The sequence below is a fragment of the Fringilla coelebs genome, assembly GCF_963513975.1.
Source record: "Fringilla coelebs genome assembly, chromosome: 5".
Lineage (NCBI taxonomy): Eukaryota > Metazoa > Chordata > Aves > Passeriformes > Fringillidae > Fringilla > Fringilla coelebs.
This window is the reverse complement of record NC_140033.1, coordinates 57,060,736-57,074,022: the sequence shown is the minus strand read 5'-3', so window position 1 is coordinate 57,074,022 and position 13,287 is coordinate 57,060,736. Positions and strand designations below refer to the sequence as shown.

General features: G+C 42.0%; 1 protein-coding gene across 1 annotated transcript in view; it reads right to left on the bottom strand.

Moving 5' to 3' along the window:
* The window catches only part of GYS2 (glycogen synthase 2), a gene marked incomplete at both ends in the record, with an annotated part of 37,699 nt that extends 24,981 nt beyond the window's left edge, over positions 1-12,718 (bottom strand). The window contains 4 exons of the mRNA XM_084206139.1: positions 726-911; positions 1,371-1,562; positions 4,098-4,279; positions 12,598-12,718. Of these exons, the coding sequence (XP_084062265.1) occupies positions 726-911; positions 1,371-1,562; positions 4,098-4,279; positions 12,598-12,718 (681 nt within the window). The remainder of the gene's footprint in view (positions 1-725; positions 912-1,370; positions 1,563-4,097; positions 4,280-12,597) is intronic.
* Positions 12,719-13,287: the final 569 nt, after the last annotated feature.

Sequence of the window (13,287 nt, the reverse complement as noted above, 5' to 3'; positions counted from 1 at the left end):
CCTCCACTAAGTGCTGGAATGGAAAAACCTCTTGAATTCAGGTTTGTCTGTGACCATATGAGAAATCCCAGATCAGGCAAAATTCCCCGACGAGGGCAGCGCTAAAAACATTTGGGCCCTTGAAACATTGGCTTGTGTTATGCTTTCAGGGGAAAGAGAACAGTGAAAATCACAACCAATAGACAGTTTACACACATTCCAAGAAACACATGAGAGTCTTTTGAACTCAGGAAGTACTTCCCACATTTGCCAGTTACAAATTAGGCCTAACCTGAAATGCTTGAAATTAGGACTCACTATGGTTTGTAAAAACTAAGAAGCAGGCTGGAGAAAAAAAACCTCAAAGCAACCATGATCCACTGCAATTCTGGGGTATTTTCCACAAGAGGAGGGCTATTGGTTATTTTTTTTACTGTGTTACATTAAGAAAGTGTTGTGAGGCTGCACCTGAAGGGTCAGATGTTGGCTAGAGCTGAATAGGTTTTACTAGTTTCCACTGAGCTTTCAGACCTGTCAGATGAGACAAAGGCACTCATGCCTAGACACTTCATGATCTTAGAAATACCATTTCTCATGCTCTGGAATCAACAACCAGCTATGGGTCAGTCATAAGCAATAACACCAGACAGAAAATACAATAAATGGTGTAACACCATAAACAGAAAGGGAGCCAGGAGATGATTAGCTAAAAAAAAACAGAGAAGAATGAGAAAAATGTCTCTTACCTGGTCCAGATTGTTGTAAAAGTCAATACTGGCTGCACACAAATATCTCCCAAGCAGAGTTGCATGGGTAGTAAAAATTGTGGCGACGGGAAGTTTCTGTGATCGAGACAGGATTAAACCCACTCCTGCCTGCCACTCGTGGAAGTGGGCAATTATATTGGGCTTGTCATCAAACTGGCAGGAAAGCTGAAAATAGAAAGAAATACATGAAACATACATTATCCTGCCCATCATCCCAGCCCCAGAGAACTTTTCTTTTTCTTTTTTTGGTGAAGCCTTTCGTATGCTTGCTTTCCTTCTTGTGACGAAACAGTACAATTTTAAGAGGACATGTGCCTTGATTTCCATCAGCCCTAATCCTTAGCCCAAGAAAAATGTGCACCTCTCTAGTGCCTCAGAACAGACCCCTTCCTAGAGTGTCAGAGGGCTCTGGCAAGCACAGTCACTCAGACTCCACTCTGGGCAGCCCCACTGCCCTTCTTCTTGAAAAACATAGTTGAATGACCACTAAACATTTAAGTTTTAAATACAAATTTGATTTACATTGAGATCAACTTCGTAAAAATCTTGGTTTTCAAACTGGAGAATAGGGACCACATCCCAAGGTGGTTTTGGTCTGCAAATCTCTAGATTTAAAAACTGTACCTCTTTCAAAAACCAGGCTGTTAATGATCCAAAAATCACAGCATCGTTGGCTTCTCGGTCATGAAAAGGGATCCCTATGTTGCTGACTTCCCAGAATTCACCTTTCCACTTGTCCAGGTTCCAAGCTGCTGATCCTATATCAAACAGTAAGACATAAGGGCTGCCTTCTATCAGCCATCTTCCAAAAAAGACCTATGGAAAAGAGGCAAGGATAAGAAGGATAGAAAGAAAAGGTTAAAGTGAATATAAAGGCCAGTTAGCACAACGATCTTCATCCATCAAATCCGAAGTATTTCACACAAAGAATGTGCATTCACAGTCCCAGGACTTGCAGTTTTCTTTGCAAAATACATGGAGTAATACTGAAGCAAAGGAAACCTTTAGGAACATTTTATTTTTAAGTCTTTCATTTTAGATTTTCATTGCAATAGGAACTTCTTTCCATGAAAGAAAAAAAAAAGGTTAAGAAGACTTCACTTGCTTGGATAATGAGGTCTTCTTATTGAAGTATCTGTGCCAGTTCTGTTCTTATTTTAAAATTATTATTTTCTTTCACTCATGTATGTCTCCAGTCTTTTGCTATCTATGCTAGATTACCGGGGAGAGGTTTTGTAGGACTGATGCTTGGTGCCTCTATTTACCATGACATTTCTTCCTTCTTCCCAAGCAGCACAGAGGGGAAGGATTCCAATTCCACATTTGGAAGAGTGGAAGGATCAATCAGAAGTGGAAGATCAATCAATCTCAATACCTAAAATCACATCAGGCTAAAAATGCAGCCTTCCTGCTTTGTCTCCATTGGTATAATTAAACATTTCTAAGAGTATTCACAACTTCACTGCCTGCACTGCCCTGCCCAACCCAGCTGGGCCCACACTACAGTCTGCAAAGTCAAATAATTTCACATTAAATCTGCCATCAAAACGGCTGGGACCTCAGGGGTTGAACCCAGCCCTGACGCTGCAATGAGCTGAAGAAAAGTCAGGTCTTGAAAACAAATAAGATAAAAGCTTTTGGCTGTTTTCACAAAAAGTACAAGGCATAACAAAGGCAGGTTTGCTCCTTTTCACTCCTCATGTATTTATTTCAGACTGTCCAGATTTGCTATTCAGGAAAATGAGGTTAAAAAGCAGGGAACCCAGACTTCATCTAAATACACGGTCAGGTTGTGGCAAGGAACACACCTGACCTGAGAAGTTTGGAAGCATTCCTAGGTCCCCTGGTTTAAAACCATCCATTGTGATGCATAAGCAAAATCCAGACATAAATGTTAATAGGATAAGTGCAGCTCCTGGAAACGAGAGCGTCATTATTGGAGATCAAAGCTATATTTGACATCCCTGGGACAGATTTGCTGCTGTATATGAATACTCCAGCAGCACCATGCACATGTTGGGCTGGCAGAGGTGGCTGATTAAATTGGATGCATTGCTGGAACAATATAAGGCATTGCAATCAATCTATGCCAGAAGTATTTAGCTGTTTTCCAGACACAGGAGTGTTACAGAGGCAACATGGAAAACTTGATCAATCACCTATGAAAATCTGATAAAGATAAGAAATGGCAGATTGGACTTCTCAGTTTGAGCCCGGACAATTCAAGCATCATGTCAGTGTCCCCAACAGACACCTTCCCAAGCTGTGGCACATGCTCATCCAACAAAAAACATCTGCACATCAGGGCATTAGATCCTAAGAACAGCACAACTGCTCTTACAAAGGGAGACAACACATTGCCAGGGCCACAGCTAGTGGCAACCCAAGAACTTCAGGAATTTCTACACTGAAGTGTGTCAATCCCCTCAGCAACAGTAAGAATCCTTCCCTGCTGTCCCTGCTGCTGCCTCTGATGCTGTCCACATCTGTTCAGCACACAGTATGAGCAGACAATTTTTTCTCCTGCAAACTGGCATCTCTGAGGGACTCAACACTGAGTCAGGGTGCAAGTGAGTTCTACATGTCTGATAAGAACTTCAAGAAAGGAGGTAAAATTTAGTGTGAGTTACCTTCCACCCATTTTCGGGTAACCAAAGCTGCTTGCAGCTTAATAACTGCCCATCAACACAGCAGATAATCTATTTCTTTTAGCAGATAATCTTTATAGGAAGAAGTTTATTCCTACTTTATTGCTGGAGAAACCGAGCCTCAGAAAGGCTATGAGATCACACAGAAAACATTGGTTAAAAAATCATGTTGGAAAGAAAGATGAATCCACTTCTTGTGATGTGGTTGAACCTCTCTTCTCAGGGAAACGACAGCTGGTTGCACTGAACTGAGGAAGTGGATCCTTTGTCACCTCAGTGCTTTTCTCAAGTCCTTTAATGGTTTCAGCTCAATATTTTTATGCTACATTAGAAAAATTGAGAGCTAATGGAACACTCTTCTCACTCCCATGCAGGAATGTGAAATAAGGGCACAAAGTAAGGTCATATTATATGTACTAAAATCTCACCGTACTTAGAGACCAGATAAATAAGTCATTAATCCAGTTAAGCTGCCTTGCAGATAAATGACTGTTAAAACCCATAATTGGATGAACTGGTTCCTCCTCAAAAATAACCTTTAATGAATTGACTCTGCCGTTCTAACAGTGGATTTCGAGCCTTTCCCATTGTGACATTGACCAGGACTGCTGTGTCAAGTGGAACGACAAGAGCATTAACCCAAACTTTAATCTCCTCAGAGTCAGATTTGTTGCCCTGGGAAGCAGCGGCACATCTGATTTACCTGACACCCTTGGCTTTTCATGGTGTCCATTGCCTTCTTAACTGCAGGGTTTGGAGGTTCAGAGAATTCCACCTGAGTCTTCACATTGTGCTCAAAATAAGGGCCAATCAGGAAATAGTTTTCACCCCATTCATCTGCTGTAGTTTTGGCTTTTGTCTGGATCACAGTGTAGATGCCTCCCACTGCAAAGGAAGATCACAAAAATTAGAAAGGGGAACAGGCCACAGATCTCTGTACTCCAACCCATCTGCGGATCAGACACACTGCTAGTTAAATCCCTTCACATGTGTAGGCTTTAAGTGAAATCCAACCTCAATCAAATAAATAGAAGTTCAGTCTCTTAAATGGTATCAGAGCTTCTCTGTTCATTTGGGGGATTAAAATTCTGGGCTTCATACTTCCACTCTCCCATGCCTGATCTTGATTCTGCTGCATCCCAAGCACAGCCTTCTGCTTTTGTTTTATTGCTTCAGTTATAATTTTCAAACCAATTTTTCATCACGTGGTAAGAACTAAGCTTGTTTGACACAAACCACAAAGAGAAGTTGAGAAACTTACGGATTTCATTGACTGCTGCCTATAAAAATGGACTTAACCCAATATCCTCAAAGCATAGGGAGTCTTGTTTCATTATCAGTCTTGAAGAGTTGTTAAAGATGGAGGGAATGTAGCCTACACTGACTACAGAAATGTCTGTAGCATCTTTCACCGAAATATTGTCTGCTTTAAAAGCAAATGCAGCATTCAAATGTGAAAGAGAATCCAGCAGCCTCCCTTGCCAAGTCAATACAGATCTATGCCCATGGTGTGCAAGAGTCCCTTAGCTGCTCTTGCTCAGAGTTTGCCATAGCCAGCCCTGGAATTCATTAATTGGCAGGGCAAACCTGCCTTTGCCACAGTGCCCAGGGTGCCAGGCAGCAGACACTGCACCACCACCAGTCAGAAGAACAACAGGGCATGCTTGAATCCAGCAAGGGGGCGGGAAGGCGAGGGAAAAGAAAACCTGAAGCCAAGGAGCAGCTTGGGACATTGTCTCTGCACACCACAGACAATGAGCCTAGCTCCAGCAAGGTGGGAGAGAGGGAGCACAACAGGTACAAAGAGCAAAAGGAACACTACAGCAGGGATTGGTGCTCCTACACAAAATTTTTTCCCTCCACTGAATGCTGAAGCTTTGGAAATATTTGGCAGCACTCCGGGGATGGAGATGGTGTTACAGCTTCCAGCAGTGACATCAAAATTACCTCTGGAGCCAGCACTGAAAGCTGCCAGGGATTGAGAGCTGGCACTCTGGGCTCACCCTTTTAAAGCTATTGGGATATCCAGAGGTGCCAGAGCACCACATCCAATATAATTAAAAACCTTGAGAAGTTACCTAATTCTCCTTAAAAATCTGCCACTGCTATGTACAATATGGCAGCTGAAGTTGCTCAGCACTTTGGGAGATTAGTTCCCAGATTAATTAAACTGCATCCCCTGACAAACACAGAAAGCCTTCTGCAAAGCCTGGTGTCTTGCAGCCCTGGGGAGCCAAATGACAGAGCTACAGTTGTAATTATGCTCCTAGAAAAAAATTGTTCACTTAAATGCCTTTTCTCTACAAATATCCCATTTGTTTTGAATGATAAAAGGACCCCTGGTCTCTATATTTTCATGTCTCAGGATTCTAGGTATTTACAAAGAGAAAAAAAAAATGCAGTTCCAAATCTACCAGCTTGCTAAGTAGAATTAGTACAATAAATTATTTCAAGACCTAAGAAGACAAGAATCTTACAGATGTCTGTTCCTAAACCAAGCTGCCAGTTCAAGAGTTTCACATCATGTCACCATGGAATTGCAGAAGGAAACCTATGCATAAGACTATTATTCTCCCCTTCAGCAGGACCAGAAAGCTTAAGAAACGAATTTATAGTCATCATATTCTTCCATGGCTGCTTTGGACAAGAATTTAGAGCACTCTTAGATAAGTAACACTGTATTTTCCCTCCAAGTTCCTCTGCTCAAGCTGAGAGAGTCTATTTGATTAGCTTGAATTCAGATAAACATAAAATTTTAATTATATGAGACAAGTCAGAATATTCAAGCTAAAAAGCAATAGTCATGATGATACATCTGTTTTTATGGGGTGATAAATTCAACATAGGAGCATGAGAGGCCTCAATCCAAAATAAGATAAATATGAGGCTTGGTAGAAATCTTAGTCATGAAACTGGCTGGTTTGAATTGGCAGGGATACAGAGCTTAGAATGAGGAAAGATTGTAGTGCAGAGCAGCCTGGTGATCCGGGAAAAAGAGAAAACATGACTTGCAAGATGAAAGCCACTAAATACCATGATAAAGCTGCATATGCCTAGAGTGAAGCAAAGCTCCTTCCCCCACCCTAGGAGCGTGGATCAGCCTCTTCCATACTGCAAAGGGCTCAACACCGGGATTGGCGATGCAGCTGAGTTTCCACAGCCACAGATTTGAAGAGAAATGGGGAAGCTGCAGCTCAAGGGCAGGGCAGAGCCTGGATCTTTGTTTCACACAGCCAGCATCTGAGTGTGTCTTTGCACAAGGTTATCCTTAGGATCCCTGCGTGACCTAAAGGGCCAAAGGTGTTTGGAAGGCCTCTTATGGGGGAAAGAATGAATGGAGAGTGTGCTGTGCCCTGCTGTCGTAATCTGTTGCACAGCAAGGTAAAGATCATTTCAGGGCACTATTTGCCTGAAATACAATAAAAATACTTATGATAAAATCCAGGGAGTACATTTTACAGGCTGTTAAAACTCCTCAGGAGGTAACTGTGATAAAAGCAGTGCTACCTGGCCCCCAGACCTGCTTTTGTCTTCTCTGTTACTGTGGAAATATGACTCACAAAGCATGTCTGTGCAAAAGGTTTAACTGACAGCGGAGGGAAACTGCAAGTGAAACTATGTATGTAGGAAGTGTTTGGTATAACTTAAAAAAGACATCTTGAGAAGAACAGAGCAATGTCTAGAATAATGTATTGATTTTTGAAATTACACTTCTCCATAGCAAACACCAGGAACACATTATATATCTTTAAAGAGATAGTTTCTACATGCTCAGTTGCTTTGAATTCCCTGGAAATATCTGTGCCAGTAAGCAAAATATTACATATCCTACTGAGTAGCAGAGTAAGGGTTTACATGTTCAGCTCACAGAATTCTCAAATTGCTTCAACAATTTAGTAAGCCTTCTTTTTCTTGTCTAATACTATGTTTTAGGTCATACTATAAACAGAAAATCTTTCCAAACAACAGCGATGTTCCAAAATGTTGCAAGTTTCTCTATGCTGCCTCTGAAATTTTGTACTTTGAAACAGGGTTAAAACAAACATGACAAAATGAGAAACCGACAGAGAATCAGGAGAGATCAGAACAAGAGAATTGGTTTGGAATATCACAGACAAGGGGAATTAGCAGTAAAATGTTGATCCAGGAACAGTTTAATTTTCTGATGTTCAACAAAATGCTTTATTCAAATATATTAAGTTTTTTATTCAAATATATTGTTTTAGTCATTTTAAAACATCCTTGAAATAAATATATTTTAATTATTTCTTTTTAAAACATGCTTTTAACCTTTCCACCAATAAATGAAATCAACTTTAAAAGGAAATCAACAAAAATTCTTTCCCTCACCTATCTCCTTTTCATTCTTCCTCTTTTTATTTTTTTAAAGAAAAAAAATAAACTGGCACAGAAAGGGGAGCTCAGATATTTGGCAAAGAAGGATTTTGTTAATTTATGGGAAGTATGACGTATTTTTACCAGCATCTTTAAAAAATAAATGAAACCAAAATACTATCTCAAAAAACTCCACAGAATTATTTTAAAATTCTAAACCTTTTTATCTATGTTAACACTACTAGAATTTGTCTAAAGGAATTCTCTGCATCACTCCAGCATTTTCTTTTTTCCGTGTTTCAAGTCCTGCTGCGTTGTTTCTTTTGTATATTTAAAATCCAAGCAGCAGTTAGAGCTTGTACTCCTACCCACCCCACGCTGCAGAAGGACAGCATGAAGGAGCAGCAGAAACCAAAACTGAGGGAGAGAAATAGAAGTGAACTATGGAAGTGAGACAGAGGTAAGTGGAGATTGTCACTGATCCTTCCCCACACACCTCTGCTACACAGAGAGAGCACCAGGATGATTCCAGGGCTCTGCAGGTTCTTTGCTATGTCCTAACCAGGCCACTCTGGAGGTGTCAAAGCTTCCCTGAGAACCATGAGAGCCACAGGATCCAGGGAGCAGCGTGAGCCCAGGCTGGAGACTCAAACTGCCACAATCACCCTCACATCAATTGTTTCACCATTCTCCTCAGAATGTGTCTTTGATCTGCACAGGTGTGATAAAAATTTGGATTGAACTTGTTTCTAACATTTGATTGGAATCTGATTGATTGACTGTCTCTTGAGGTACCCTAAATAAAATCAGGTTGTAAAATGTGTCAGGTGAAAAACAACCAGCATCTTCAGCCAGCAGATATTCTTCCTGTGATGTTTGTGGCCAAGACTCCTCAGAAGACATATCTCCACATTCTCTGAAATTCTGACATAATACTGAACCATTGAAACTTATGACAGATGTCCACAATTGAGAAGCTATTTCTGTGTGCATCATCCCCAGTGCACAGGAGTTCATTTGGAATTGATTTGACATTGATATTCCACCCCACTCTATAAACGCACAGAGCTCCAAGGCTGTGCTCATGCCAACTTTATGCCAGCACATCCCCACTCCCCAGAGGGTGTTACTTCAGCTGTGTCACAAATTACAGTAATCACCTTCTCCCAAGGAAGTTTCATCACGGGAAGTAACAGAGGAGGGAAAATGCTGGTGCTACTGACTTCAGTGGAGTCAGGATTTCATTTCCAAAAGTCCAGTTTTTCACCAGAGAAACTGAACCAAGATCTCTGCTCCAGGGAGAGCTGAAACAAGTTTTGTTTTTAGCACAGTCTCTATCCCAATGGGGATGGAATAAAAATATTTGAGATTCATCCACCAGCGACTCTTGAGCTAAGCTGTTCACAGCTGAATGATGACACAAGCTGGCTGTTTGCCCAGCATTTTTAAGCATTCTTCTACTTTCTATCTAAAAGCTGTGAGTGGTACAGCAAGGGATACTAATCTAAATATCACTGGAATGATTTTCAAGACATCTTTCTAGAGAAAAGAGCGAATCTTGAACATTCTCAGCCCTTCTAACAAACGTGTCAGAAATCTCACTACAGACAAACTCAACCCAGGCCCAAAATCTTCATAGCTTGGTAGCTACTTCTTTTGTGCTCCTGTACTTAAAGATTTTAATGGTCTTCAGGAAAGAAATCACTCCTTTTTCCACAGCTGAATGACCAGACCTCGCTCTACTAGAGCATGATGACCAGGAGAGAAAGAAAGAGTTAAAAATTTGATTACCACGATTACCACCAGATTTGTGGCACTGCAGTGGACTGGGATCCTTCACTGCCTGCATTTTTCCTCTTCTGCCACAGAAACACTGTAGATCCACTTCACATAGGGTTTTGCCCATCAGTGAAAAGCCAACTAAAGTGAGGGAAATCTCACGAAAAAACCGATGCATTTCTTATTTCTTTGGCAGAGGACTTTCAATGCCAGAGGATTTTGAGATTGTTTTTGGTTTAGATGGCAAGTTCTCTCTCATGACTTGGGGGAAGGGTGAGGGAGAGTAACATTGGCAGATGAACCTTTTTTATTTCCCATTTTCTCCTTCAGCTACCTTACCTTTGCTTGCTCAGAGAGAGCAGAGTGAGACCTGTAACTGAGAGGCCAATGTTTTGTGTCAGAGGTTGTAACTTAGCACAGGCTGCAGCCAGGACAGAAAATACAAAAAGGAAACATGGAGAAGTGGAAACTCTGCCTTGTTAGAGCATGTTTTAAATTATCCATTCTTAAAACAAAAGGAGAGAAAACTCCCCTGTTCCAGCTGCTGACAAAGAAGAGGTAAGACTCTGGAAATAATGGATACTTGTAGATCTCTGAGCCCTGAGTTCATACAACCATCTTCTTCCCTACAGCTGCACCTCATGCCTCAGTAACAACCAGCACCACTGGGGAAATGCCATGGAATGTTTGCTCCCCCTCTACAGAATCAGGTATTCTCATTTTGCAGGGCCCCCTTCGCCCTCCCCGGCTCTGAAGAGGTTCAGCTCAGCACCTGTAAAGGTCATTGGTTACAGTGTGTGGGGATGGATATCCACCTTGAGCTCTGCTATCACCTTCCTCACAGGAAAGAGTACAATTCAGCCTGATTGTCAGTGCCACAAGACAAATGGAGGGATTGTTAAGAAGCAGCAGTGCCCAAGGAGGAAATGTACCCGAGCACCTGGTGATGCACCAAAAGTAACACAAAGACTGGGACTTGCTCCTGTGGGCAGCAGCAGCTTTACACCACCTCAGAAATGCAAACCAACTTCAGGCTGAGCTCCTCTGACATACCTTTGCATTGCCAGAAAGGGAGAAAGAAACCTTCACGTTAAATGCTCAAAATTAGCTTGTCAGGCAATAAATCCAGGTAATGTTTATCTTGCCCTCTATGTTAGGAACATGTACAGCAGCATAAACACTAAAACATGCAGTAGAACTAAATCTTTGTGTGGTCAGTTTATTTCATCAAATAAACAATTACTACTGCTACAGGAGCTAGGAAATATACATTACAAGCCATTATTTCCTAAGTCTATCTATCTTCTGTGATGACTCTCCCTGTATTTTGCTGTCTACGCTCTCTCACAGTGCCATAACATTTTCCCAGAACTGTTTATAAAAGTTAGGTCACCAGGGAACAGTTCTCACCATGTGACTTAGACATTCAATTGCCTGGAAGATACATCAAAATAAAAAAAAACCCAAACCCTCAATATCAAGAATTTACTAGAAAAATAGGCTGGAAAAGGATTATAAAAGGGGTTTTGCACAGATGTTTCTAGACGAGCTTGGTTAATAGAAACTTTGCAGAAGGTCAGATTCTAATGAAGAAATTGTTTTCCATTCCATGTTCCTTCAGCCCTGTCTGAATAGATGGGCTTGGAAAGTGGTGTAAGCAAAGGCACCTTATTTTTAAACACACTGAATAAAACTAACTTTATTAATATTAATTCTCTCATAAAATGTGTGAATAGTAAATTTTAGCTGTGTCAGTTGATTTGGCTCCAGTGAAGTCAGACAGAGCTCTATGGACGATTAAATGATTCACTACATTTTGTACATGCTCTGGGAAAATCGAATTGGGTTATCTTCTCTGAAATATCTTGTGTGATATTTACAACCACTGGGTCCAGATGACTCAGAATATATGTATGCTGTGGAGTTCAGAGAAGTTAGTAAGAACTCCTGAATTTCCTAGATTTCTGCTGCCATCTGCTTGCCAGAGCCTTACTTATTATACACACTGCAAAACTGAATGCTGCATGCTCCAAGTTGTGGCCTTAGTAATTTAACTCTAAAAGCTTGGCTGAAGCTACTGAAAAACAAGCCCACAGGGATTCAAACTGCCAAATCTACTCTGTCTCACCTCTAGGTATTGATCAGGCTCACCACCCTAAAAAGAGCAATGCAAATTGCAGAAATTATCACAGAACAGTAATTCCAGTTTCCCCATGGGGATAAACCCCAGTACTGCCTATTCTTCTCACACACATTTCCTCTTTAAAGTTAAATTCTTAACAGTTTACAGATGCCCTCTCCTGATTAAACTCTATTTATCTGCCAGGATAATAACACACACGAGGTCAATCATTTACTCATACACTTTTGCAGTGGAAATGGAAGCTTGCAGAACGACACCTACCCGAAAGGGGATGATTTGATGAATGAATTACAAATGGAGGCAGGAGGATTTTTGCCTAATAAGCAGTGTGCCCTTTGCCTGACCAGCAGCAACCAATGAACAAATGAAGCCCCTGTCTGGCACCACCTGTGTTTGCAAAGAGCAGTCCAGAAGAGTTTTAGCTGGCACACAAAGGCCGCTGGTCACTGACTGCTGGGTTTTGTTCAGTGGCTGTAACGCAGCTCTGTTTATTTATTCCCCTTCCAAGCCTGGCCTCTTCTCCACACTGCTCTAGAAGGCTGAGGGGGGACTGCTAAACTGCTGTGCACCTGATCTCTGTTGTACAGCTCATTTCCATGCATGACATTCCTAAGCGAATTTGCATGGAAGGCAAAACCTAAGTATGTACAAAGCAATTTATATATCTGCACACTCAGACTTATCACTTAGACATTCAAACCCCCCCTCTCCCTGGTGGTGGAACACAAAAAACCACAGAGACACATCCTGGCTCTGCCCATCCCACACAAGCCCAGGCAGATGCAGCCCATGCTCAGCATGCACAATTACACACCTGCACTTCCTCCAATCCAGCAGCTCTGCAGCCCTCTCCAATCTCCCTGTGAATGCCTTTCTTTTCCAGCCCTTCATCCCTCCCTCCACTCCTGAGAAAACAGCAATACTAACCCCCAAGTGTGGTACAAACCTTTGTTGGTAACTTCCCAAGAAATTTCAAAGAGCAACAAATCCTCCACGGGCAGGTCTTCATCCTCACACTGAAGAAGCCCATTCAGAGATGTCATGGACAGGGATCTTGCCAGTGGCATTTTCTTCAGCCCCTGAGTGCTCACCACACAGGCCACAGCAGTCAGCAAAGGTCCAGGTCCCGTGGCAGTGCTCTGCAGTTCTGGTTAGAGCAGTCTGCCTGTGTGCTGGGATCCCAGGAGAAAATTATTCAGATAGCTGGGAGCTAATGGGTTTAAACTGTCTGACCACCAGCATTAAATTGGCTCAGTGAAATCCTCAGGGCTTGAGAAGCAGCTGCTGGGAGAGGTAAGAATTTAACACTGACCTGAGAAAGGTCTCCACTGTTTTGGGGCCACAGCTCTTTCTTTTTCTTCTCTCAGAAGGAGGTAAAAAATGATTTTGAGCTCCTGAACCACAGCATTCAGTCTCCACCAGCACCCCAGGAACAGTTGACATTGGAGGGTTGTAAAGTCAGCACCGCCCGGAGCCAGCTCCGACAGGGAGGACACTTTGAGTTCACCACCTGATTTGAGTCCAGCCCCTGAGTCCTCCCCTCGAGACACACCCTCCCCTTACTCCCGTGGAGTTTTCCTACCTGCTGGCTGTCTGCAGGAGTTACAGTAGACTCATTTTACATCATCTCTCTTGG